A 27,868-nucleotide genomic window follows, 5' to 3' on the forward strand; every position below is an offset into this window, starting at 1 on the left:
ACACAGGGTGTCAGAGTGTGTGTGTGTGTGTGTGTGTGTGTGTGTGTGTGTGTGTGTGTGTGTGTGTGTGTGTGTGTGTGTGTGTGTGTGTGTGTGTGTGTGTGTGTGTGTGTGTGGGTGTCTGTCTCAGTGTGTGAGTATGTGTGTCTCAGTGTGTGAGTATGTGGACCTTGAAGGCAGTCACAATGACAATATTATTGCAGTTTCTATAGAAAATGTGAAGAAAAAAAGAGAAAACAGAAAGAATTATATAACAACACTAATCACAAAATGTCAGGTTTTAACAATACAACTATGGTCAGTACATACTTTACATTACACAATACCTGAGGGGAGCAGAAAGCCTTCATATTTTTAAGAGCAAACTCAAGACCCATCTTTTTAATTTAAGTTTCAACTGAATTGTATTTAATCTTTTTCATTCTTATTAATCTTATTTATTTCTTGTTTTACTGTCACTTCATTCTTCTTTTATTTATTTTTACTATGTGTATGCATTTGTATTTGTGTATAGGTATAGCCTACAGTGCTCAGCGTAAATGAGTACACCCCCTTCAAAAAGTAACATTTTAAACAATATCTCAATGAACACAAAAACAATATCAAAATGTTGAAGTTTTATACAACATTTGTTTAACTTATAACATGAAAGTAAGGTTAACGATATAACTTAAATTACACATTTTTCAGGTCTACTCAAATAAGGGCGATGCAAAAATGAGTACACCCCACTGAAAGTCTCTGTAGCAAAGCTAAATATTAGACTACAAATGTTTCATTTAAGAATAATCAACCACAGGTGAGTCTAATTATTCATTACACAGGTGTCCAGCAGACAGTTGACTATAAAAGGGTGTTATTAAAGAAAACCCCTTCCCATTTCATGTTGTTAGCAATGGCACCACATGGAAGAGAAATGTCACAAGACCTAAGAAAGACAATAATTTCTTTACACTGCAAAGGTGAAGGCTACAAGAAGATCAGCAAAGCTTTACTTATCAGTCAGAATACTGTAGCAAAAGTGTTACAAAAACTTAAAAAAGATGGAACTGCAACCATCTCACAGAGACGTCCAGGTCTCCACGGAAGTTAACACCTCGACAGGAGCGTCTTCTGATGAGAAGGGTGGAAGAAAATCGGCATGCAAGTTCACTGCAGTTATCTAAGGAAGTAGAAAGCCAAACTCGGGTGACTATTTCCCGTGACACAATACGGCGTACACTGCCGAGGAATGGCATGCATGGGTGCCGTCCACGAAGGAAGCCTCACCTAAAGCCAACGCACAAAGAAGCCCGCCTAGAGTTTGCCCAGGCCCATGCTGATAAACATGAAGACTACTAGGACTATACTCTGGAGTGATGAGACCAAGATGAATGTTTTTGGAACTGATATCTTCAAAACTGTATGGCATCACAAAAGTGAGGAATACAAAGAAAAATGCATGGTGCCTACAGTGAAACGTGGTGGCAGTGTCCTTATGTGGGGTTGCATGAGTGCTGCTGGTGTCGGAGAGCTGCGTTTCATTGATGGCATCATGAATTCACAGATGTACTGCCCTATACTGAAAGAGAAGATGCTACCATCGCTCCGTGCCCTTGGTCGTCGTGCACTTTTCCAACATGACAATGATCCTAAATACACATCTAAAGCCATTGTTGGATTTCTGAAGAAGAACAGGGTGAAAGTGATTCAGTGGCCAAGTATGTCTCCTGATCTGAACCCAATTGAACACCTATGGGGAATTCTGAAGAGACAAATTGAGCATCACTCTCCATCCAGCATCCAGTCTCTAAAAGAGGTCATTCTTGAAGAATGGAAAAAGGTTGATGTAGCAAAATGTTTCCACCTTGGTCATTCCATGCCTAGAAGACTTGGTGCTGTCATTAACAATCATGGAGGCCAAACAAAGTACTAGATGTGATAGTTTTTGTTATGGAGTGTACTCATTTTTACATCGCCCTTATTTGAGTAAAACTGAAAAACGTGTAATCTAAGTTATATTATTAACCTTACTTTCATGTTATAAGTTAAACAGATGTTATATTAAACTTGGTGTTGTCAACATTTTGGAAATAGTTTTTGTGTTCATTGAGATATTGTTTAAAATGTTACTTTTCAAAGGGGGTGTACTCATTTACGCCGAGCGCTGTATGGACAAAGCTGTGTGTTACTCTGATTATTACCTGGGAAGGGGGAGTATGTATTGTTTTTATTTGTAAATTGTCTATGTTGAAGCACTTTGAGTAACATTTGGGGATAAAAAGTGCTATATAATCTTTTTTTTTTAAATTTGATTTGATTAACTACATACCACTCTAAAAAACCATCTCAGAGGCAGATAATAGATGTAGGCTAACTGTGACACACACATAGGGTTTATGAGGGCATGTAAATGATTGTGTGCTGTCCCTGATATAATAAGCAGCCACCACTGAAACATGACGCTGCATCTTAAATATCTGAGGTGTGTGTGTGTGTGTGTGTGTGTGTGTGTGTGTGTGTGTGTGTGTGTGTGTGTGTGTGTGTGTGTGTGTGTGTGTGTGTGTGTGTGTGTGTGTGTGTGTGTGTGTGTGTGTGTGTGTGTGTTTCAAAACAAAGGTGCATTGAAATTGATTATGGGATGATGATGAAGAATAAATAACATTCAATTTTCTCCTAGGAGTTATATCACTAACAAAAAAATAAAAATAAATTGTTTGATTGAAAGATTTTATTATTGGCAACATACTAATAAATAAACAAACAAGGTGGAATACGTCATTCAATATAAATAAAATAAATACTGGCAAACATCAATAAATAAATAAATATAGAATAGCTTAAATAGTATACCAACAAATAATAAAATGTATAAATAAGTGTCTCTTCTCAATCTTTCAAGCCCAGACAGGTGACCTTTATTCCTGTGTACTGCTCCAACCATCGTCTGGTGTAAGAAATGATTCTGAGGCCGAGTCTTTTCATACTGTAATCATCTGACGTTGTGACATTTCTGTTGCAGTCTTCTAGCACATTCTTCCCTTCTTCTGAATTTTTAACAGCTATTGTGAATTGAGAGAGAAAGGCTTTAGTTTCTTTGAGGATGCTGTCCGGATATTTGTGAAGATTGTTGAGTATTGTTGGCAGGTGGTAGTTGAGGTAGTCATGGATGGCACAGATGGAAGTCTGGTTCTCAATTTCAGTGGCGTTTCCAAAAGTAATTCCTTCAAGCACTAAATCTGAACTGTTTGAATAGTATTCTGCCGGTAGACCTCCAATAGGAAACATGAATTTGATCTGGAGAGGAAGTGAGAGTCAATTAAAACAATTAAGTGATGAAGATCTTAGAAGCTGTCAGCTATCATAACGTTCACAGTACAAATTCCAAAATCTCCAAATTGAGATATGTGTCTTTGACTGTTCAGCAGGGTTATGAGAAAAAGAAAAGTAGGCTAGATAATCAGACGGTCAGACAAATGAGAATAACTTATAGTAACAATACATGAAAAACTCATTCATCAATTATTACACTCTAGCTAACACTTACACGAGTACATGTAGCCTAGTTACAGCGACCACTGTTGAGGAGGCTTCACCTTCTAATAATTTTCATGTTGTGTTGCACTATTTAGCTTAAAAGCTATACATCTTGTAAGAGCCATTTAAGCATTTATTTTAGAAAATGTGTTTGTGTTATATTATTTCAATATAATTTAAATTAACCAAAGCGTTTGTTGTATAATTATGAATATTAATGTCACTAGACTATGCTCAGTCTGTATTTTATTTACGACAGGTGATGTGCCGTAACGCAGTCTCAGTGCGCATGTCGGTCCAAAAGAGTGAAACCGCTTCTATAGTCTGCAAGCTTTGACCGAAACAGTGTAGACCTGTGTTTTTGTTGGTCTTTGCAGTGTTATACTATTGAATTATCAGGTCCTTTTTTAGATGCAATTTTGATGGGCAAGATGAACCTGCCTCCCGTGAATCCATTGTTTACACACAAGAAGTTGTATATTTTACGGAACACGAGTCAGAAGTAAGATATCCTTGCAGAATAAGTGGCGAAGACACTTGAGAAATACACGGCCACTATAGCCAAGATCTCGTATGAAATTAATTTCTAAAAATATACATGGTAAAAAAAACGGTGTCACGATGAATAAAGAATGATGCGTTTACTTACGTAAACTTCTTCTGCTTTCCGGAGACTACATGTTGAAGACCAATCGTGCAGTTTCCTCATGCTATGCTTAAGAGTCACTGGTGTTGCTTTGGAGATCATAAAAGCGACGTACATAATCAGGAGGCAGGAAAACAGCAGCCCTACAGGAGGTCATACACAAAGAAGAATGATGCTGGGATCTGCATAACAATAAACCGGGTGCTTGCTCAAGTGTTACAAGAATCACCATCACTGTCAGAGATTAGTATATTTAATGATAAAAGCTCATTTCAGATATTTGGCAGTTTGCTTTCAGGTTGTTTAAGTCAATCAAACAGTATTCCTGAAATCACAACATAATTACAAAAGCAACTTAAACTTCACAAAAACAGAATCTAAATCAATTAAACTTTCATTTAAAAACAGCTTACCTTTCCCAATAGACATGGTGTGACTTTTTTTCTTTTTGCTGTTGACTTAATGTCCTTAAACTGGTGCACACTGGGTTTTTATATCTTAACATGGGATTTTTTTTTTTGGTTGCATGGCATTGGGTGGATGACGCCTTGGTTGCATTATCTTCTGAAAACATCTTGTAAAGGTTTCTATTTTGCTATTGTGGAGCATTGCTCATCATAGTGGTGTAGTGTGGGGTGGCAATGCAAACGGCAAATAATTATCTACACATTTGATGTTCAGTGGAAAAAAAAAGTAGCAGGAGTATTCTAGGTATTTTTTATGTGGCGCCAGTATCACCAGTGAGAGTGTGCACTGTTAAACCAGCATGTCTTTTATTAAGCTAGACATGCACATGTGTGTGTTTCTTTTTTCATGTATGAAATATTGTTATTCTTAACAAATGTGAAGCAATGTGTAAATGTCTATTTAAAAAGTGTTTTATGAATAAAATCACTATTAAATTACATTTTTATTCAATACAGAAATTTCTTGAAGAGAATTTGTCTAAACCGGACATTATCCCGTTTTTCTGGTCTTGAATTCATATAATTATATTATAGTTACTAAGTGACTTAAGAGTTTTGTCCAAAACACCCTCCCCCAAACAAATATCTGCTCCACCTTCACTCTGAAGTGACTCCATGCAGGGTGCACAAGCTGTTGCCGTGCAACCAGCCGCCATTTGTAAATAAACACATGGGGCTATTACCTGAAAGACTGAACTGAGAAAAAAAATACTTTACCACCTGTGTTTCTTCTTAACAAATACATGTAACATGCTATATGTTACCAAGTGGTATTAGCCATGTGCACAGAGAAACTTTCTGCTGTGTTGGAGAAGCAGATTCGCCGCCTCTGTCTAAATGACTTTCCATGTGGATATGGAACCTGGGTGAGTTTTCCTTTTTTAATTTGTTGCAGGGTTTAACCACTTGTCTTCAAAAAAACATTTTCAGGGGTTTATAAAGCAGGACACCCAACACAGTTTAGGGGCTTTTTTGCTCCCATAACATGTTTTCATTAAAACGTATGGAGAGAAAACACCCAAGGTTCAAGTTTGTATTTTCTGCCTCTACTGTGACATGTTGTATGTCCAGCAGTTGCTCAGTCAGTAGTGGCTTGGACTCGTAGGGTTGCCGGTTCAAGTCCCCAAACAGACTTGAAAATATGGAAGGTGGACTGCTACTTGGAGAGGTCCCAGTTCACCTCCTAGGCCCTGCTGTGGTGTCCTTGAGCAAGGCACCGGACACCTCCAATCCCCCCCTCCCCATTTCTCCCCAGGCGCTGCACAATAGCTGCCCACTGCTCCTAGTACTAGGATGGGTTTAATGCAGAGGACACATTTCACTGTGTGTGGTCTGCTGTGTGCATGTATGTGACTAATAAAGAGGGTTTCCTCCTCCAATTCTGTTGGGCTTTAATGTATAATAAGTGCTTTATTTTTTTTTAACTGCCTGTGCTGCAGCACCTCTTTTCAACCTCTGTCTGAAACCAGAGCCCAGTCTGCTCTGATTGGTTAGCTGGCCGGCTCTGTTGTGATCTGTCAACTGCTTAGAGATGTCCCGCCCCTTAACCTATCACGTCCAATGTGTTGGAGCGCTAGCCTATAGAAGTGCGAGTGTTATATAGGGATGTCACAATGTTAAGGAAGTAAACCAGGAGTTCAATATTGGCTTTCAGGCAGAGGGGGAACGTGTGGGAAAGAAACTCCCTCTGGAGTGAACATTGGGATGTTGGCCTTTACAGACCATTTAAATGCAAAAAACCTAAATAACACACTACAGGAGAGGGAAACCCAAAGAAAACGCAATTTTTTAATGGCGGTATGTTCTGATAACAAATCATTTTTATATATTTAAACATTGCAATTAACCAACAGTAAAATCAACTGGGGAAGTTTCATGGTTTTATCTATTTCTTAACGCTTTTAGCTTTTTCTGCAATATCAAAACTGCATACAGTAGCTTGTTTCTGTATACAGGACATTGATAAACAGTGAATACGTTTCCAGAGAAAGAGCAGAGATAGCACTGAAGAAGCAGGGACGGAGGAGACAGACGCCCTCCTCGACCTGCTGACCTGCCCTCACTCTCCGTGGCGGCTGGATGAATCCTGGAGCCCTCAGGCCTCGGCCCTCAGACAGCTGGCTGTGCTCCAACCTGAACGCCTGCACACAGACTTCATCTACAGTTTTTTTACTACACTTCGTATTGTGGACAAGGGAGTGAGTTTGCTGATTAATATCCACTACACTCAGATCATAGAGTAAAATGTTGTGAAAAATACCTCCATCTCCTTAAAACTAAATGGAATCATGCTTTTACTATTTAAGCTCCAACATTGTGGAACAATCTCTCCTTTTTATATAAAAACCTGATTGGCAGTTTATATAGTTCCTCCTCCTTTCAGCACTGTTGCTAGGACCACACCATCTTGGACCTCAGCCTTCATTTTGATCTCAGGTACACAGTTGTAAAGTTTTGAGACTCTTGATTAAGGACGTTAGGTCAGAGGGCTCAGTGGGGTGGTCAATTTCCCTCTACACCCCCCTTACCGGGTCTACACCCAACTTCAAATTAGATTTTCGGTTTGGTCTCAACTTAATAGTTTGTCTCTGTTCTGTACAGGTGTCAGATATTGATGATGGGCTGTTAAAGTTCTCAAAGCTGGAGGAATTGGTGCTGAGTTCCAACAACATTTCAGAAATCCCTGCAGAAAACCTACCCATCACTTTGAAGGTGAGTGTCCTCTGCAAAGGTTATCATTAAAGGAATGAATAGATTACTTAACTGGCCTTTGAGGTGGATGAGGTATCTCAGTGCAAATGACACTTACACATCAGTATAGCAAACATTGTGATGTCATGGTGAGGAACTCTGATTGTAAATCTTGTGCTTACACAGATTCTGGAGCTACGTGCCAACCGCCTATCTGCTCTAAACAGTCTCACCCACTGCCCCCCTCCTCACCTGGAGTACCTCGGCCTCGGCTCAAACTGTCTTGGCTCTGATGACGACATCTGTTATCTTACAGGAAGACACTGGTTAGTTCTCACACACACACACACACACACACACACGCACACACACACACACACACACACACACACACACACACACACACACACACACACACACACACACACACACACACACACACACACACACACACACACACACACACACACACACACACACACAGGAAGTTGCTGGCTTTGGAGGAGGTAAACCACAACAAGGCTGAACCTGAACTCAATACCAGTGTACTTTTTATTATTGTGAGTAAGGGGAGAGAATGACTTGATGCCATATCGTGGATTTAGGTTTTTTAGATTTGACAGATGTTCTGATTTGATGTGTTCAGCTGGTGACACAGTGATGACAGTGGTTAAGTTGAAAATCTTTTGATGCCAACTAGTATGAACAAGTCTGACATCTGTGTGATGTTTTCTCAGTATCTTACATAAAGTGTGTGAGAAAATGGCTCATGTTCTCATGCTTGCCCTAAGATGCACATATATAAAATGTTCTGGTTTCCTGCAGACACCAAACAGATATATCAGAATAAATGTTAATAATGACATATCTCAGTCTGTAGCTGTAAACTTTCCTTATTTATCATCAAATAAGAATAATTGTTATCTACAAAGACATGAAGTTCAGTTTTATCATCATAAGTACTACTTCCTATTATAACAGTTTCTGACAATTTACAGTTTATGATATAACATTTTTTCCCGCCAGTTATACAATAAATACGTACGGAACCCGTAAAGGGACATGGGGAGATAAAAAAAAAACGTATTAAAACACGCGTAAGTTTTTCGTCGTCAATAAACTCAACTACGCGATCCAAAGTGGTGTAGTTCTTGCGCCGAGAAAGACCACACCACTTCAGAATTTGTTTTAAATATCGAGACACAACATAACGGTGATGACTTGCAAGTAAAGTAACTATGTCTTTATGATGAAGTCCCAGGTCAAAAATACAGTTTAAGGCAACTAATTCTTCAACTGTCATACTGTCATACATAAAGAAACACAATCCGAAATGCAGGTCCTATCTCATGCAATATTGTGTTGCAACACCCTGAGAAAATACTTTCTCGTGATCACGCAAAGCAAGTTACGAAACACAAGCTTACACTATAGCTACAGTTATACTGTTCAGAGAGGACTGCTTATGTTTGTTAACTTTCCCGTGAGCACGGGAAACTTTCGCGTGTGGACAAGAAACATTTAACTTTTTTTATTTACCCATGTACCTTTACGGTTCCGTAAATAAAAAAGGGAACGACATCTGTATTTTTTTCCACTTAGACATGGGGCTTTTTATGTTGTTTCGATTTTTCGGAATAAGAATTTATTGGAGTAGAAAATTAACATAGACACTACTTTTAGATACTTGTTTGGATTTGAATAAATATCAAAATGAATAGAAACTTGTACATACAGTTGAGGATGGAGGGGCTGATAGGACTAATTATCTCAGTATTTCTTCTGTTAATGGATCTCACTTTGTGTGGCAGGGGGATTTTTAAACAGTTGCAATTTAATTGTGTCTCTAGCTAATATTTTGAATATTAAACAGATACTCTGCTTTACCAGCTAGATTGTGGCGTTTACAACTAGTTGGCATATAGGAGGCAGGGAGGTTAAAATAAAAGACTCTAGTTGCATCATGGGAAATGTAGATTCCAGCCTTTTTGGAACCCCATACTGCCAACAGACAGGATTTATCAGGTCTCTTGCTCCAACTTCAACCATTGTAAAATATGTTATAAAAACATATATTAAAAACTGTGTCTCTTTTGGAAATGTGATAGTAAATCACTAGAGTACTATTTTGAATGAATTATTTTCCAGCTGCACATAATGGTAAAATACAGCTTATCAAAGAAGCTTTTAATGTTTACTTTTTTTGTTATGCTATTTGTGCAACAAGTATTTTTACAAATAAAGAAAGAAAGAATCCATCCACTTCTTAATGTTTTACTGTTTTTGTGACCTCAGGCCACAGCTAGTGTGTATGGACCTTAGTCACTGTGAGTTTCAGGACCAGCAGGCCCTGCTGCACGCTGTGAGCACGCTCCCCTGCCTCAGGACGCTGGTGCTGGAGGGAAACCCTTTCACTCTGGCTCCCTCGTACCCAGGCTTCACTGTTGACACCCTCCAACAGCTCTCCTGCCTGGACGCCTCATGGATCTCCCCCGAGGAAAGACATTGCTTTAGAGGCTTGGCCAAGAAGAGTGGTGAGCCTGTGGGCTGTTTCCTCTGAATGTAGCAGGCTTGTTTTTTTCAATCAGCAACTTTGAACTGTTTCTCCATATGTTCAGATCTGATAGTGGACCGGGCATCAGCCAGAGTGATTGTGGGCAGTATGAGGGGAATCCCAGACCCGCTGATGAGTGAGGATGGAAACACTCCTGATTTCCCTGTCATCACTTACAGCTATTTTATCACATACGACTTCCTCGCTCATCAAACCGTTAACCTGGTGACGTATTCTTTCATTACTTAAGTATTCTGACCTCTATTGAGGTAAGGTACATTTATAAGGCTTTTTTCCAGAGCTTTTGTTAGCTTTTAAACTTTATTTTCTGTTAGAATGAACTTCCTTCCTTTTTCCTATACGAATAAATTAGACTTAACTTTATTGTTATTGCACACAGTTACTTCCATAACAACAGAAACTGTTAAGAATCTATATATGTGCATGCACAACACTTTTTTGCCCTGTTTTCTATTGTTATATCTAAAGTACACTGTGGAATATGAAAGATGTAATGAGTAAACATGACAAGAAATGTTTTTTTAAACTGTTTTATTTTTTTGTGTTGCTGTTTTACAGAATTTTGACAGTGAGTCTAAATTTGCAGCACATGTAACAGAGGACTGCTTCAGTTCTGCCGGTCTACAATCCAACAAAAGTTGTGAGAAAGAATCGTCCAAACCCTACACGCAAGCATTGACGGTGGTTACTGAGGAAACCTGCCATGATATTGCCCATGGTAAATCAACTCATTCTATCTCCTACAGGAAACCGGATTACATCATAAACGCTGATAGAGCTGACACATATGTTTCCACGGAATGATACAAAAAAGTTTGGAAACAAAGCCAGTATTTATTTAATTTAGTAATGTATCGTGTAGAAGTGAGAGGAACTTTTTCTTATCAGTTCCCGTGAACTTCCGAGAAGAAATACAGTCAGAAGAGAGTTGTACACACAGTGAAACTGGATGACTGATTAGTGATCAGTCATTATCTTGTAACACTTTTCTTAACTCTCCACTCAGTCTGAGGTTTTTTTATTCTGTCACAGCTGTATGTATCTAAGAAATGTGTTTTTATACACGCAATATCGACAATTGGACTATCTAATTTCTACAGTGACAAGACATAGCACATCAAAGCTGAAATGGTCAGACTGCATTGACTTCAGTGACACAAAAACATACGTTGTGAGTGATCTGGGAGGCCTAAAACGATTCTTCAGTCAAGGCCTTTATCTGACGATATTGGAGGAAAAGGTCACGTGAGTTATCAATAGATAAATGTTTAAAAGCCTTAAGTGTTAGGACTCATTCTCCGGCATCTGCCGTTTTAGGTTCTATCATGGCCTGCAGCCTCCGAAGAAGTCCCGGGGCCCAAACCATGCCGAGCTGTAAAAGAAAAGAAAGGCGGTAAAGGGAAAGAAGTGAGTTTGTCTTTGAAGTCCACTCAATCAAAAACTCGGAAACCCTCTTAACGCTATATAATATACATACAAAATGATGAGTAGGCAGATCTATTGAAAAATAATTTGAGGGAACTCCCGTATAGTTTTTTGCCATAATGGGGCACATAGATAGAAACTGTGTGCTTACAATGACCTGGCCATATTGTATGAGATTTCGATTGTTACCATGGTTTATTAAACCCACCTTGATTGCTCTAAATCTCATTATACTGTAATCACATTGTAATAATAATTCAGCATTTGTTTTTTCAATAACCTTTATTAGTCCAAAAGCAATTACATCTATACAGATGTTTCCAATATTATAATTTATGATTTTGCATAGTCTTATGTTGACCAATAATCAGAAGGTTCCTGTTCTATTTTAGAAATCAGTGAATTAAGTTGGTGCTGGGCTGAATGCAGCTGACCCAAGACATTACGCCATCTGCCAATTCCACTGATGAAGATAATCTGATCCTTATCTTACCCTCTAGATACCCTAAATAGATTCCAGCTTGTATCTCAAAGAGAAATGAATCAGGGAAAGAAGTGGTGAAGAGGAAATCAGAAAGGGGAAGTGTATGGTCATTCTTATTTTAGTTTTATCTATGATTGACGAGATATCAGAATTTCACTTAGTGCCGTTTAATCTTATAATATCACAGTTTTTGTCACTACCAGTCAATACCCTAGTGTGACGGAATTACAGTTGGACTTTTTCGGAGAGAGCAAGATTTTTTATTTTACCCTTAAAAAAAAAAACCTGACTTGCAAAACTATTGTCACGTGTAATTTATGTTTTTGTTTGTCCGGACAGAGGACAACATGTCTGTCTCTGTATCATGGTTTTATTAATGAGTTGAGTTCCACTTATTTCAATATATCAAAAGTCCACCAGAGCTGCTCACACAAGTCTGCTTTGGGCGATTTGGCTGCATATCATTTTCAGAATTTCCTGTCTATGTTTCCTCCATAGTCTCCAATTAAATCTGGTTCCACCAAAGATAAGTCTAAAGACAAAAAGAAGAAATCGGTGCCAGAGCTAGTGCAGGAGGCCTCCATCCAAAGAACCATTGGCTCTGTGCACGTCCCGCTGCAGAGTCTGGTGCAGAGAGGTGGGAAAGTGGACGTCCTCTGTGACTTTGGTGTTCTGCACGCTGATACTGAGGTGGAAGCTGCGCAAACACTTGAAAAGGCAAGTTTACATCCTGAGCAGCTGCTGAAATTTGAGAGGAAATACAAAGAATCAAAATGAAGTCGAGAAATATCGAGACAGGATTTATGAAAAACTATAGTTTCAGGATTATATAATATCGACATGGGAATTTATTTTATGTGGGATATGTTTTCTCTCATCATTAGGATCTGGGCAAGAAAATGAAAGAGGACAAGAAGAAGGAGAAAGAACCTAAGCGGAGAGCAGACAGCGGCACTAAACAGAAGAATACAGCAGCTTCAAAAGGTTAAATATCCCAATGACATTATCAGATTACTTTTGACACTGTAAAACTAAATACAGAGACTATTTATTTCAAAACGATTCTGACACAATTGAAACAGAGGTTGAAAGTCCCACAGCAGACTAAGAACAGACTGTGGACCGGTACTTTGAGAGGTGCTAGTTTGCATTTGGGGCCTTGTCGAGGTGCCCTTTAGCAAGGCACAGGCCCCGGGTGCTGCTTAATAGCTCCCTAACCTGTCTTTATACTACCATGGGTTATGCAGAGACTAAATGTCACTGTATGCGCCGCGTTGTGCACATGCACCTGTCGGACGACTAAAGATGTATTCCTTACTCCCTTTCCATATTTGCCGTCCAATGTAAAGGACAATGGGATGTTTAAACTTGTCATTAAACTTTTCTTTCAGTCTGCTTAAACTCATAATCATGAATCCTGTTTGTTTTATAGGCAAAGGAAAGGGAACAAAGGACTGCGAGATGGACGTGCATCTTGAGTTGTTGACCGTGGAGTTTAAGGTGGAGCTGGAGAAATGGCAGTGTGCGTCTGAAGCTCATCATCTCCTTCTCCCACAGCAGCACTCATAAAAGAAAGATTGGCAGCCAGGCTTACTTTCTTATTTACAGTTTGACATACTCAAAAACCAGGCCTGGTTAGATTTCAGTCCAAGGTTTAAGTTTGACAATTTATTTAACCGACAAACAAAAATAAATGCTACTTTTCTTACGTTCCTCACTGCCTCCCCTCATTACTGCTGATGGTAAATATGCAGATAGTTGAATATTTGATTTGTTTCTCCCATTCAAGTCACAAAGACAGTAGCCTAGTGAGAAAGAAAACTATAGTTTTCAAATATATTACCTGGCTTTGAAACTTCAGTTATGTATTGGTTTATGCTAAAGTCTTGGAGGAAGCTTCTCCTGCTGCAAAAATGAATAAATAAGAAAAAAACAAGTCTTTGTAGTTAAAGAAATGTAGTTGTATTGCCACTAAATATAATACTCAGCATTTTGCCATTCTTACAGAAGCAGAAGAGGAAACTAACATTCACACATGTTAACACAACATTGGCGAAATGTAGTAGGCATCACAGTCATTTCAAAAACAGTATTCAGTGAAACTGTGTCAGTAGGACTGTCCCATATACAGTGGGGCAAAAAAGTATTTAGTCAGCCACCAATTGTGCAAGTTCTCCCATTTAAAAAGATGAGAGAGGCCTGTAATTTTTATCATAGGTATACCTCAACTATGAGAGACAAAATGAGAAAAAAAATCCAGGAAATCACATTGTAGGATTTTTAATGAATTTATTTTCAAATTGTTGTGGAAAATAAGTATTTGGTCAATAACAAAAGTTCATCTCAATACTTTGTTATATACCCTTTGTTGGCAATGACAGAGGTCAAACGTTTTCTGTAAGTCTTCACAAGGTTTTCACACACTGTTGCTGGTATTTTGGCCCATTCCTCCATGCAGATCTCCTCTAAAGCAGTGATGTTTTGGGGCTGTCGCTGGGCAACACAGACTTTCAACTCCCTCCAAAGATTTTCTATGGGGTTGAGATCTGGAGACTGGCTAGGCCACTCCAGGACCTTGAAATGCTTCTTACGAAGCCACTCCTTCATTGCCCTGGCGTTGTGTTTGGGATCATTGTCATGCTGAAAGACCCAGCCACGCTTCATCTTCAGTGCCCTTGCTGATGGAAAGAGGTTTTCACTCAAAATCTCACGATACATGGCCCCATTCATTCTTTCCTTTACACGGATCAGTCATCCTGGTCCCTTTGCAGAAAAACAGCCCCAAAGCATGATGTTTCCACCCCCATGCTTCACAGTAGGTATGATGTTCTTTGGATGCAACTCTGCATTCTTTCTCCTCCAAACACGACGAGTTGAGTTTTTACCAAAAAGTTCTATTTTGGTTTCATCTGACCATATGACATTCTCCCAATCCTCTTCTGGATCATCCAAATGCCCTCTAGCAAACTTCAGACGGGCCTGGACATGTACTGGCTTAAGCAGGGGGACACGTCTGGAACTGCAGGATTGAAGTCCCTGGTGGCGTAGTGTGTTACTGATGGTAGCCTCTGTTACTTTGGTCCCAGCTCTCTGCAGGTCATTCACTAGGTCCCCCCGTGTGGTTCTGGGATTTTTGCTCACCGTTCTTGTGATCATTTTGACCCCACGGGGTGAGATCTTGCGTGGAGCCCCAGATCGAGGGAGATTAGCAGTGGTCTTGTATGTCTTCCATTTTCTAATAATTGCTCCCACAGTTGATTTCTTCACACCAAGCTGCTTACCTATTGCAGATTCAGTTTTCCCAGCCTGGTGCAGGTCTACAATTTTGTCTCTGGTCTCCTTTGACAGCTCTTTAGTCTTGGCCATAGTGGAGTTTGGAGTATGACTGTTTGAGGTTGTGGACAGGTGTCTTTTATACTGATAATGAGTTCAAAAAGGTGCCATTAATACAGGTAACGAGTGGAGGACAGAGGAGCCTCTTAAAGAAGAAGTTACAGGTCTGTGAGAGCCAGAAATCTTGCTTGTTTGTAGGTGACCAAATACTTATTTTACCGAGGAATTTATCAATTAATTCATTAAAAATCCTACAATGTGATTTCCTGGATTTTTTTTCTCATTTTGTCTCTCATAGTTGAGGTATACCTATGATAAAAATTACAGGCCTCTCTCATCTTTTTAAATGGGAGAACTTGCACAATTGGTGGCTGACTAAATACTTTTTTGCCCCACTGTATGATGAAAAATTTAAATGTTATTGTATGTTACCAAACCAGCATATTCACACTGAACGTATGAATGGCAAAAAACCCTCAATCTTTCCAGTCCCAGGATAATACTATTCAGGACAAAATATACTACACACACAACTGACTCTCTGCAGTCTCCTTATCCTCCTTCAGTTGGTCCAATACTTAATCGCCTGTGAAGAATCGTTGAAATACAGGAGGAGACTTTTTTTCCGTTGAGGTCAAAGAACTGACCTTATTATTAGTATTAGTATCAGAAGTATTAGCATTGGTCTTAGATGAAGCCCTCACTCTTACCTGACGACTGCAGCCATCTCCTTCTCCAGTCTTTGAATACGCTCCAGCTGTGAAGAAAACCATCAATGCTTTTCAATACTGACATAACATAACTATTTTCTGCAACAATTAGTCGAACAGAAGGAAACTAATTGGCTAATTCAACTGTCTTGATAACAGATTATTCAAGGAAATGTGATCAACCAAGAACATAATCAGCAGATCAGAGGATAAGGACACAAATTGTTTATTGCAGCCCTACTTTTAGAGACATCATTTTAAGATAAAAATTGATGCCACATTGAATTAAACACTAATCCAAGCAAAAGTTTAATTTGAGCACTTAATCCGCTAGTCAAGATTTAAGACACAATTCCCATAGGTTTAAGTTCAAAACAACAGACAGATGTTTTGAACCTGCAAGAAGAAATGCGTCAATAGCATTGGCATTGGCATTTTTTTCTCAGATCTTCAAAGTTGCAGTTTCAGGTCAGACATATTCCTTTGCATGCATACTCAAAACGAAAGCAGGACTTTCTGACCTAGAAGTGACATCCTGTTAGACACTGCAATGTAAGAAATGTCACTGCAGTTTTTTCGAGAGCTCCTCAACAACTGCAGAAAGGACATTTTGCTACATATGGGCAACAACAGGGATTTCCTGTTAAAGCTTGTTGTTGTATAACACAGGAATATAAGAGTACATTGAAGTTCTTTCTGTGCACTCACACACAAATCTCTTTGTGCATGCTCTCAAATCTTGACTTGCTTGGATAATTTTGTGCAAACTCAAATGTTATTAAAAAAAGTCATAGTATAGTATGTTAAAAAATATAAATAAAACTATATGTTATGTCTATATGTAAACAATAAGGCATGCACGAAAGTTAAAATAAACCATTAAATTAACTTGTTATGAAATTAAAATGAATCATCAGAGCACAGCTGCGTATTGACAGTGTTATTTTGTGTTTGTGTGCTGCTTAAGTAAAATAGAAGAAATGCTTGAGTATCAGTAAATCAGGACATTTAAGACACAAGCCATTATGCTACAGTATGTCTCTTTAAGTGAAATACAGCAGAATAGTCTCTTTTGGCTTGAGGTGGCTGCTGTGTACTAGGCGGTGTTGCCTGCAGGCAGTCCTCTGTTGCCCAGGAAACACAGATGGTGGATGAAGGGTGCGCATACAAAAGACCCTAAACCTGTGGCAGCAGCTGGAGACCGAGCCTAATGATTAATTCAGGTCTGTGCGGACCCACTCACTCAAAGACGTCTCTGTTCGCTCTAATACCTCCCATCCATTTTCTTTGTCCCGGGGCTTCCGTCTCCCACTTTATCCTGTTTTCCCCGGACTGGTCTCTCGTCAGTGCGCAGCTGTTGTTGGCACACCTACATCTGCTTGTCTCGGCAGCCATGTAGACGAAGCTCAGCCACGGCTAGTGTTAGTCTGTAGCGTGTATAGGTCCGGGGGGCGAGCTGCCTCTCACTGCGAGCTAATCGCTGTACACACACGGCGTGGATTTGCTGTAACTGCCACCTGGCCCTCAGCATGGAAGAGGAAGATGAAGGAGAAAAAGAAGAAGTGATCTTTTCGCACCGTGTGATGCTGCGGGACAGGTGCATGTGGAACCCGTCATCACTGGTAGGAACAAAAAGACTCTACAGTTCCTGTTTCTCTGTTTTCACAGTTGATGTTTTATTACGCTGTTTTAACTAGTTAAATCTGATTCATCTAATGTTAAATTAGATAAAAATGCACTCTGCAGAGGAGGGCCTGGTATGTCTCTCAACCTGTCTTCCTTGAAGGGTTTATGAATATTAGAATGTGATTATATATAGATCATACAATCTATTTCTGGTAGACAAATGCCAGATCAGAATGAAGATGTATGTAATGTCGGACAATAAATTGCTGTAGGCAGTGCTACACTGGAATAGTCTCCATATTCTTTATCCCCAGAAGTAAAGTGTCTGTATGTCTATGCAGCCAATCTAAATGTATTGTCTTTGCACTCCTAGCATACAAATAAATGTTTGTCACATTTACCATAAACCTAAGCTGTGGTCTCAGGTTATAAATGTTTCTAAAAATGTATATGTCTTCTAAAGGGCAACTTGGGCAATTTAACAAAAAATAAAATAAAAAGGAATGCGACAGCATATTAATGATTTAATGCAACATCAACTTATAGACATTTCTGATTAGATAGATGGACAGAAAGATAGATAGATAGATAGATAGATAGATAGATAGATAGATAGATAGATAGAATGCCTTTATTGTTAGCAACAAATCCATTTTCCTTAGGCAATAAGATGGCCTACAAACAAACAATACAAAACATAGATAACAATAAACACCACAGTACACAAAAGTGTTTCACACACTTATTCAGTATAATTTTATTTTGCAGGTAACCCGTGTTGTCGGTGTCACTGGATTCATCTACAGAGCTGCTGACATGTCACCGGTCAGGAAACCTGGAGGATCCACAAGGGAACCAACATCAGGACAGGTTATGTGTACAGGCTTTATTATATTTTTATTCAGAAAACCTGAGGGAGGATAGCTCTTGATGACACACAATATCAGATGAAGAATTGCATAGCATTAGTCAGTCAGTTAGATAACTGATACTTTGACTGTTTAAGCAGTGGGTGTACTTCAGTCAGGAACAATATAAGAAAAAAAATCCCTGGGGTATCTCAGGAGGACAGTTGCATTGTGTCCCACTTTTCTGCTGCTTTGTGTTGTGTATTCTTCTCTAGTTACACTGATGACAAAACAGACCTGGCTTGCTCTGGACCTTCACAAGCGACATGGCTCCGTGGCCCCTCTGCTGTGCTGCACACACACTGGTACAGGATCTGTCAGTAGATTTACACCGCTGTGACTTTTATCCCCCTCATATTCACTTTACTCTGTGCCCTGTGACTTGTTATATGGGTCTAGATGAATAAAACTGCAGAGCCAATTTTCACAGACTCTTATCTTGACTTTTGCCCACATACTGGATGTTTCCCTGTGTGTGTGTGTATGTGTGTGTGTGTGTGTGTGTGTGTGTGTGTGTGTGTGTGTGTGTGTGTGTGTGTGTGTGTGTGTGTGTGTGTGTGTGTGTGTGTGTGTGTGTGTTTGTGTGTGTGTGTGTGTGTGTGTTAAGCCTCTGCTGGCTGAGAGTGCAGATAAATGAGGAGCAGATAGAACATGGGAGATTAGTTATGTGTTAAATCTCTGCCATATTTTCCGCAATATGCTGCTATCCTTTTTTTGAGGATTACAGTAAAGAGGGCCGGTACACTAACCTGAAAGTGGAGACCATGATCAGATTTGGCTTAATCAGCTTTCAGATTGCTTCTCAACATTATGTAGGATTATCGTATAAAGGCAATGTTTGTTAGACCAGGAGAAACATATGTCTTTGGTAGTCTTGTAAAAGAGTCCAGTCGGAATGTGTTTAAACTGTAAGGAATCAGGGAAAATTTAAATATATCTTCTGTATTTCATCCTTTAACAGCTGTCGTGTCATTTCTCCTGCAGTGACCGATGCATGGTGCCATCACTGATCTTTTGGTCCCTCAGAAGGAAAGGATCCGTGTCCTAGTGTTCCCCTACTGAGAGACGACTTCCGCAGCTTTTGTGTATCAGTGAAAAAGGCTTTGAAGAGCTAAAAATGCCACCAGTGCTTTGTAGTCACTGTCAGCATGATCAGATTTAGCAGGGGTGGTGTTTTGAGTCCAGAATAATTTGCTGCACTGTTCATTCCTGTTCCTTTCAAATGTGCCTATTTTCCGAGCTGTGAGTAATATTAATATAGCTTCATCCACCCCCACTCATGTTTTTATTTTTGGCTTGATAAAAAACATAGACACTGCAGCCACTGAACATCTCACATACTCTTTTTCTCTAAGCTGTCATGTGCAGTGACCTCTTTGCTTGTTTTTTCTTTATTCTGTCCACCACTTCTTATCTTCTCTTTGTATAAAAATCACGAGAAGAGGTGTTTTAACTTCTCACCAAAGCTGCTTCAGTGTGACAGTGACTCACATTTTGACAATATGTTCTTTGTTTGTCTTGATACATCCTTATTGTGTGTGATATCAGCTTCTATTTTTTGTACTGTATTCAGTGCATATTCTGCTTAATTCGACTGTAGCGCGTGGGTGTGTGTGTGTCTGCGTGAGTGCACGTGATTGTGTGCATGTGCTCTATTTCTGTGCGTGTTTGTTCCTATGTGTGCATGTGTCAGTCTGATGAAACACGTTTGTAATGGGCCTGAAGCTACTAGCTGCTTTTTAGTGGTGTTCTATCTCTGCACAGACTTTAAAATGCCTGAAATTCTTCTTGAAGCACAATAGATGTAACGGACAAAGGATAAAAAAGTATTTACAAATGATTCTTGGCATTTGTTATGACATAGTTGCAGTACCAGCTAGGTGGGGGTGCTTGTGATTTAGATAATTGCAGGAATGTTGCTGGAAATTAATGGTGTGTAGTTTTCCAAATGGTGTCTGCTAGCATTAATTAAACTGTCCTGATGCCTACAGCCCCATCATCTGATACTCCAGCAAATTACAGCAAATGCTAATAATTATGTGCAAATACGTTTTTACCCATGTCTGGATTCTACTAACAATATCTGACTAATATCTAACAATACTAATGTCTTCTAACAGTTGGGTGATTACTAACATGTACTCTGAATGCTCATGGCTGGCCTTGTTCTTCCTAACTCACTGACTAACCCTCTGCTTTATGCCCGCAGTCCGATGCACACACTCCTCTCTCACGATCCTGCAATCCTTCTTCTTGAAATCCGATACATTATTAAAGGGGAAAATCAATTAAAACTGTTAAAGTGAGCATGTCAAGAAGGGTTTCAGGGCTTGGGAAGGGAAATGTTATTAACAAGTAGATGCAAAGAGGAGCAGAAACAGCTGCGGATATCTAACTGGGTTGACCACATACTTTAGAAGATTATTCACAACACTGATAATGATCTGATTTCCAAAAACACATCATCACACTCCACAGGCTAAATTCACATCTGTTGAGACTGTCTGTGTGCTGTGTGGTCAACCCTCGCAGGTGAGTGCCTGCATTGCTTTTACCACAGTCCTAGAAAACCTCATACTAAGTTATTATGGTGTTGATACTAACAGTGGTGAGGTGATAAAGGCCCACCTGTTGCTCCTACTAACATCTGTGTTACTTCTCACCAATAATTCTCTCTAGTCTGTAATCCAATGACTCCCTCTTTTTGTTAATCTTTATATTAAAGCATGCCTCATGGTGACTCAAGTGATTTCTACTAATTAATTTTACACAGAACATTTTATTCAAAACATTACTGAGTGCCATGACTGTATGCTTTTTAGCAATGGGAGCTATATAATTCTAACCGTGACGATTACATGCACTGCAGACATCCTTATAAACACAAGCTACTAACCTCTCCTAAAGTTATATTAACAGGTACTAACCAAAGAGCTTTCATTAGCTCTCTGCAAACTAACATACTAACCCACTAATAAACTAATAACCTAACAAAAACTAACTAAAATCACTTAATTAGTGAAGCGCCCTGATTTTGAGGAGTTGCATCACTTATTGAATATACTAACAGAATTAAGTTTTAAAAAGTTGAATGCGCCTGTCTGTGTGTGTGAGAGAGAAATACAAGTGTGTGTGTGTGTGTGTGTGTGTGTGTGTGTGTGTGTGTGTGTGTGTGTGTGTGTGTGTGTGTGTGTGTGTGTGTGTGTGTGTGTGTGTGTTCTCTTAAACACTTAACCATACCAATGCATATTATCTTTGTACTGCAGTTAAATGTATCCTCAGTTACTCTTTTCACCGTGCACCGGAATACTCAAAAAACACACCTTGAACCTCTATGTTAATTTCAATGTGCACACCTATTTTTGTACTTGACTCTCTACCAGTCATCTCAGCTGTCTTTTTTTGTAATAAAAAATGTTCACAGATATATATATATACCTTTAATTGTATTGTCTTTTTTCTAAACCACTTACATGAAAGTTGTTACAGGAAAATTCCTAAGATCCCATCAAGGCAACCATTCAAACTGTTCACAACACCCAACTATACCAGAAGGAACGGTGGTGTCCTGTCGAAGATCATGTTCTCTGAACCCAGCCAGGAAATGACAAGGTTCATTAACTCTATGGTGATCTGAAGTGCCAACTCCAGGAGTGCCAGTATTCTAAAAGACACGCTTACTCGCTTGATTGCTGTAATCACACCGAAGCATGATGACTGTCGCAGCACGTTCACCACATGCATAGTCCTGCAGAATATATTCATTTTAACTGAAATATCGAAGCAATTTATCAATAACACCAATGTTTTCAGAGCGCTTTTTGTTTTGCTCCAAGGCTATGAACGTTTGGATTTATCACATTTATTCAATACCTTTTCATGATTATAGGTGATGTAAGGAGATAACCATGAGTAGTTTCTCAACAGTTATACATTAAATACTCCTTTAAAGTCATGCATTCATATTTTCATATTTACACCAAATTGTACTTAAAGTATAAAAAGTAAAAGTGTTCGCTCTACACAATTATTAATGCAATGTTGTGTATATCGCTTTAATGTTGCAGATAGTATGCTTGTAAATCTCACCAAGGCATCCATAGTGTCTTAATCTTTAAGAATGAATGATGAATTATCTGTTGATTATATGTTGCGTTATTTATCTGAAATGTATCACTAAAAAGAGTAAAAAGTACAATATTGTGCCTCTGAATTGTAATGACTTAGAAGTACAAAGTAGCTGGAAATGGGAATGCACAAATAAAGTACATCTCTTAATTAAATGTTCTTTGTAACTGTACACTACACCCCCTGAATTAAACTCTCCAAAACTCACCAATGCTGTCCTAGCTAAATGTTGTCACACATAGATGGGAGGATTTGAATGTTCATGCCTGCAGTGTTACAGCAGGGGGCAGCAGCTCATCATGTTACGATATGTTTCTTGATCAGTGCAGTGTTAGCTATTCCATTTAGCTCCTGGACACGTTTGCAATAGTGCAATGATTTCACTCTGTTTTGTTTGAGCGATATACTCTGTGCTGCATTGTGGTCAAAACTATTTCTGATATGCTTTAAACCAGAAATGTATGATGTTTTAAAAAAAAATGACATAGGTGTCTCTGAATATAAAGTGAGAAACACTTGACTGGTTTTGAGAGTGGTAAGATGTGACACCAAGTAAGTAAAAAAAGTCACTTCTTGTAGAATATGCAGAGGTACGTTTCTGAACTCCTGTTCATATTAACTATTTTTCACCTTTAAATAGATGTTACAGCCGAAGACATGCACAGTTATCTGGATTGAAGTAATGTATAAGAATCTCCCGTGAAAAAAATATTTAGGTTTTTTTTAAACTGCCGAGAGGGTCTTAGGAAATAGGGTGTCATCTAAAAATCGAATTAGATTTTATACATGCAATTGCCGATTTTTGTCAAGTAACTGTTTTACATTGCACACTTTAGTCAGAAATGGTCCTTATGAGAAGTGTAAATCAAAGTAAGGCTAATTTCCTTTCTGCTCCATACCTTATTGATCGAGATAGAAAGGTCAAAGGTCATCCCTATCTATATTATGTTGGAACCAGCAATTCAGACAGCCATGACTAATGTGATCAATTGAAGTACTTTTATTTATTTATTAATTCTACAAAATAATTCTGATTATTTCGGCAGGGTTTAAATCCAACTTAATGTTGCGAAGGTTAATGTGACACAGAGAGAAAGAAATACTGAAGGTTCTGTGTGCACACTGAAACACACACACACACACACACACCACACACCACACACACACACACACACACACACACACACACACACACACACACACACACACACACACACACACACACACACACACACACACACACACACACACACACACACCTTCATTCCATCGTCCCCCAGTGCTTGTGTCAGTCAGAGGGGGCTCTGCTCTGCCCCCCATTTGAGCCCCGATGTGATCCAGATGACGGGGGTTCCAAAGGTAGGAGCAGCGGGGCCCAGGGTCTTCATGGGTCAGCTGTAATTCACCACAGAGCTCAGAGAGCAGAATCTTAACATACACAAAACCCCTCACAGAAAAGTGAGGCTCCACTTAAAGTCTTGAATATCACACAAACTCCAGTTCAAAGGCAGATATGTTGGGATGAAAAACATTAATCGGCTTAATGATGTTCTCCAGTGAATGGTTAGTTTAGTCAGTCTTTCAAAACACACTAATGCTTCAGTTTACAGGGACTTGGATGCCACAGAAGTACTGTGGCTCAGAGAGAAAAATTAGAGTGGAGAAGAAACAGTGCTGGCTGGCAAGAAATAATTCCACAATTATATCATGGTTTCAGAATTTCTCGAGATTTTACCGACTGTGTATTTCCGTTTTTACTCGTTCCTAAAAAAAGAAATGAGGAATGTCTGTGCACAGTGTGTGTGTGTGTGTGTGTGTGTGTGTGTGTGTGTGTGTGTGTGTGTGTGTGTGTGTGTGTGTGTGTGTGTGTGTGTGTGTGTGTGTCTGTGTCTGTGTGTGTCTGTGTGTGTCTGTGTCTGTGTGTGTCTGTGTTTATGTGTGTGATCCAGAGGCAGCTCTCTGTAACCAGAGCCTCCATCACAGGGAGGATGTCTGCTGAAATAACAGCTCACTGCCTCCAACGGAATTTGTCTGTAAGCTGTAAAAGATGGCGAGGGGGGAAGAAGAAAAAGTGAGCTCGGGAAGTATTTCTCTCTGTGGCGCTGTAATCAGCAGGGCTCGACCCTGCAGAGTTTAAAATAGTCAATCTGCTCAAAGACAGTTCAAGGGCTGGATAGAGATTTCTCTCCCTGCTGGTGTGTGTGTGTGTGTGTGTGTGTGTGTGTGTGTGTGTGTGTGTGTGTGTGTGTGTGTGTGTGTGTGTGTCTGTGTCTGTGTGTCTGTGTGTGTGTTTGTTTGCGTGTCTCTGCTTGTACTGTAGTTCGAATGAAGATTTCAATATTTTCTATATTTAGGGTCTAAGAGTTATTAAGGCCTGCTTCTTTCTTTGGTGTTAAGTGTGTTTGGCGAGTTTAGGCAGTCCAAACTGTCCATATATATTGCAAAAAGTACACAAAGCAGTTTGATTTGGTGGTAAGATTCCTCATATCCAAGTATGGAATGCTTAATTAGTCTTAATGTTAAATTTTAAAAATCATGCAAGACTTGCAAACACCTCAGTCATTTCAGTCACAAATCATTTATTGCAGACACCAGCAGGACTTAAGTTGTTAATTAATGTGTGGCTTTGAGGTGAAGTGTGATAATGCAAAAATGCAGTTTGTTAGCAAATGCAGATACTTTGCTTGTTAGAGATGTCTTTTATGATCCATTTCCAGATCGATATTTGCAATAAAACAAAGTTTCAGTTGCACATTCCTCCCTGCAAAGTTAGCATTTGCAATTAGCTAAGTAGCAGATACAGAAAGAGCTCAGAGCTCATGTCCACTGCTCATTTTATTTCGGGCCCACATACAAGTATTGGAGAACCGGAATGGGAATGGAGATTAGTAGAATTTGGGTCAGGGGTTGCAAATCTTTAAATGTACAATAGGGGCTTTAACATGAGGGCAGGGGGAGTTCATGAAAATAGTTTGCAGACTTTTAAAACACTTGAAGAGGAAAGTCCAGCTAATCTCTGTGAACAGGGTAATCTCTGTTTAAACATCGCCACAGGTTCCTCGGATCAACAAAACATCCAAGGACTGACGTGACTACATGTCTGTAGAACCACAAAAACATAATGTGGTTTGAGTATTTTGGAAAATCTGAGAGCACAGATTCTTGTTCTGCTTTATTTTGATGCAAAATTACTTGCATACTTGGGTTTTCTGCGGTGTTATACTATAAACACTTTCCTCATCACTGAATATTGCTCCATGTCCACCTCTCCCTGTTTTTAAACTCTGAAATCATCTTCCATTAAACTATTCGACACATGATCTGCTTCCGTTAAACAATTTGACACATGATCTACGCAGAATCCTCGTCCCTTCCTCATCATTCTTCCACACACTAAGTCCTGCTAATAGTGTGAAAATGGTGGTATTAAGTAAGACCTGGTGCTTCCTAAATGTCTTCCCTTCATTGCCTGCAGCCAACATACAGTGACTAGATAAGCGGACAGTGGGAGAGAGCCAACCTGTCCTGCTGGCTGCTGAATGATGGACAGTAATTAAAAGTTAGCTAATAACCTCTTCACACCTGACATTTCAACAGGGAGGTCCTGGACACCATTATCTACATATAGATTAAACAGCGTAATTGGCAGGGAGATAGGGTTAGGAGGATCGCGAAAGGAAACGGAGAAAAAAAAGGCCAGGCCATTGCCAAACCATTAAGCAGAATATCTGAGTGACACTCTGATTTTGCTCCTCCTGCTAATGCGACAGGAATTGAGCTGAACTAAAATGCTAAATGAATGAAGCCTATCTCGGTCTGGTTATTACCGGGGCAAACATCAGCCATGGAAAATAGCTTTAATTTCATAATAATTGCTAGATGGACGTGACTCGTTAGAGACACAATGTGAGAGTGGAAATAGAGGGAGGCAGAGAGGGGGAGAAAGGGGAAGGGGGACGGGAGAAACTCTTCTGAGCCTGAATGCTGTTCTTTGGGCTGCAACACTGATACCACACACTGCAATTTGCAGAAACTCATTGGTAAGTGATACTGTGGACTGTTGAGATGGAAATGGAAAATGTGTTGCACTGTGGCTTGCATTGTGTTAAACAAATTTGAAACTACTTCATTTAACATTTCTGAATGAGTTTCCAACACAGATTTACACTGTAATAGTCTCCACAGGGTTATGTTTAGCACTAATAGACTACTGCACATGCATCACGTCATATCATTTAAAATATAGGGGGGGTTTTACTAATGAATGTGGTATAAAGGTTAAAAAACGACCCACTTTTTTAGGCATGCAAAATCTGCTGTCACCCTGTGTAGACATTAATACTTAAAATACCAACAAATACAGAATGTATTTCAATCTTTGACGTACGCCAATGGATCTTTTTTGCATTTAAAAAATAGCATATTTGTTTTTCCTGCTGAGAATTAGAACATTTATACCACTCTCATATCGGCCCATTACAAATAATTCTACTGTTAGCTGCTAGTTAGCTTAGCTTTTCACAAAAAACATAGGTAAACAGCTGGCCTGGCTCTGTCTAAAGGTATCAAAACCGGCCTACCAGCAAGTTTACAAGTTATATTTAGGATGATATATCTTGTATGTTTATAACTTACAGATGCCAGGAGTCTTGTTGTCACTGGAAAACTGGAATTGCCAGAAAACTAGCGAGGAGGCAAGTTACCGCCCCTAGCCAAGATATTTTTCCAGCACAAAATGCCATAACATGTCATTTTACTCTTCAATATTTGTAAACAATATTTCAATCAGATAAAGTGTGTTCATTAGTAGGATTAGAAAAAGTTTTTTTTGTCTTTATACAGAGCAGACAAGCTGTTTCCCCCTGATTCAAATTGTAAGCTAAGCTAAACTCCATCTCCTGGCAGTAGATACAATTTAAACGACCAGATGAAATGTTCTCGTCTTTATGGCAGGAAAGGTTTCATACAGATTGCTCTTTTGATGTTTTGGTTGTTTTTTAGGTTGTTTTTTTACAGATTCATTTTTATTTTCAAGGCTTTGTTTTAATACCTGTTCCAAATGAAAGGTGACCAATCCTATAGAGAGAGTGTGTATTTCACAATAGGATGAGTTTGACAGATGGAAAGCAGAAGACATGGCCATTTCTCAAAATGAGAAGGAAGTGATTCTGTCCACACTTTGGTCCCAAAGTCGCAATATGCTGTTGCAACTCTCCTCACCTGTGTTGTTAAGTCAGTGGAAAGTGATGTAAAATTGTATCTGAAAAGGACTAGCTGAAAAACAGCCATGAAATAGCCTTATATGTTTCCTCTAAAATAAATCAAGTTGACAGAGAAACTGAACAATAATGACAAAAGC

General features: G+C 39.2%; 1 protein-coding gene and 3 long non-coding RNA genes across 5 annotated transcripts; 2 read left to right on the plus strand and 2 right to left on the minus strand.

Moving 5' to 3' along the window:
• Positions 1–2,753: 2,753 nt before the first annotated feature.
• LOC134874097 (uncharacterized) lies at positions 2,754–4,614 on the minus strand. The gene is made up of 3 exons (XR_010167021.1): positions 4,576–4,614; positions 4,166–4,305; positions 2,754–3,276 (listed from the first exon to the last, which is right to left on the minus strand). It is a non-coding gene; the product is annotated as an uncharacterized LOC134874097 (long non-coding RNA).
• A 733-nt stretch (positions 4,615–5,347) lies between these two features.
• LOC134874031 (leucine-rich repeat-containing protein 43-like) lies at positions 5,348–13,514 on the plus strand. Its single transcript, XM_063898006.1, has 12 exons — positions 5,348–5,495; positions 6,615–6,827; positions 7,231–7,341; positions 7,507–7,646; positions 9,616–9,854; positions 9,939–10,099; positions 10,454–10,613; positions 10,996–11,135; positions 11,213–11,302; positions 12,303–12,521; positions 12,689–12,788; positions 13,237–13,514. The coding sequence occupies exons 1-12, from the start codon at positions 5,409–5,411 to the stop codon at positions 13,371–13,373; spliced, it is 1,797 nt and encodes a 598-aa protein (XP_063754076.1). The 5' UTR covers positions 5,348–5,408; the 3' UTR covers positions 13,374–13,514.
• On the minus strand, positions 10,418–17,453 carry LOC134874033 (uncharacterized). Of its 2 annotated transcripts, none has more exons than XR_010167015.1 (3): positions 17,119–17,453; positions 15,848–15,894; positions 10,418–12,545 (listed from the first exon to the last, which is right to left on the minus strand). It is a non-coding gene; the product is annotated as an uncharacterized LOC134874033 (long non-coding RNA). The 2 variants fall into 2 exon arrangements; XR_010167016.1 differs by having other exon boundaries at positions 17,091–17,453.
• LOC134874032 (uncharacterized) lies at positions 16,929–21,816 on the plus strand. Its single transcript, XR_010167014.1, has 3 exons — positions 16,929–17,469; positions 18,242–18,686; positions 19,366–21,816. It is a non-coding gene; the product is annotated as an uncharacterized LOC134874032 (long non-coding RNA).
• Positions 21,817–27,868: the final 6,052 nt, after the last annotated feature.

The sequence above is a fragment of the Eleginops maclovinus genome, chromosome 12, assembly GCF_036324505.1.
Source record: "Eleginops maclovinus isolate JMC-PN-2008 ecotype Puerto Natales chromosome 12, JC_Emac_rtc_rv5, whole genome shotgun sequence".
NCBI lineage: Eukaryota > Metazoa > Chordata > Actinopteri > Perciformes > Eleginopidae > Eleginops > Eleginops maclovinus.

Excerpts from the sequence above, each read along its gene's own strand:
- LOC134874031 (XM_063898006.1), top strand. The coding sequence starts at position 5,409 with ATGTGCACAGAGAAACTTTCTGCTGTGTTGGAGAAGCAGATTCGCCGC. Across the intron at positions 7,647-9,615 it reads TATCTTACAGGAAGACACTG|GCCACAGCTAGTGTGTATGG; the intron begins GTTAGTTCTCAC and ends TTGTGACCTCAG. Across the intron at positions 10,100-10,453 it reads CTCATCAAACCGTTAACCTG|AATTTTGACAGTGAGTCTAA; the intron begins GTGACGTATTCT and ends GCTGTTTTACAG.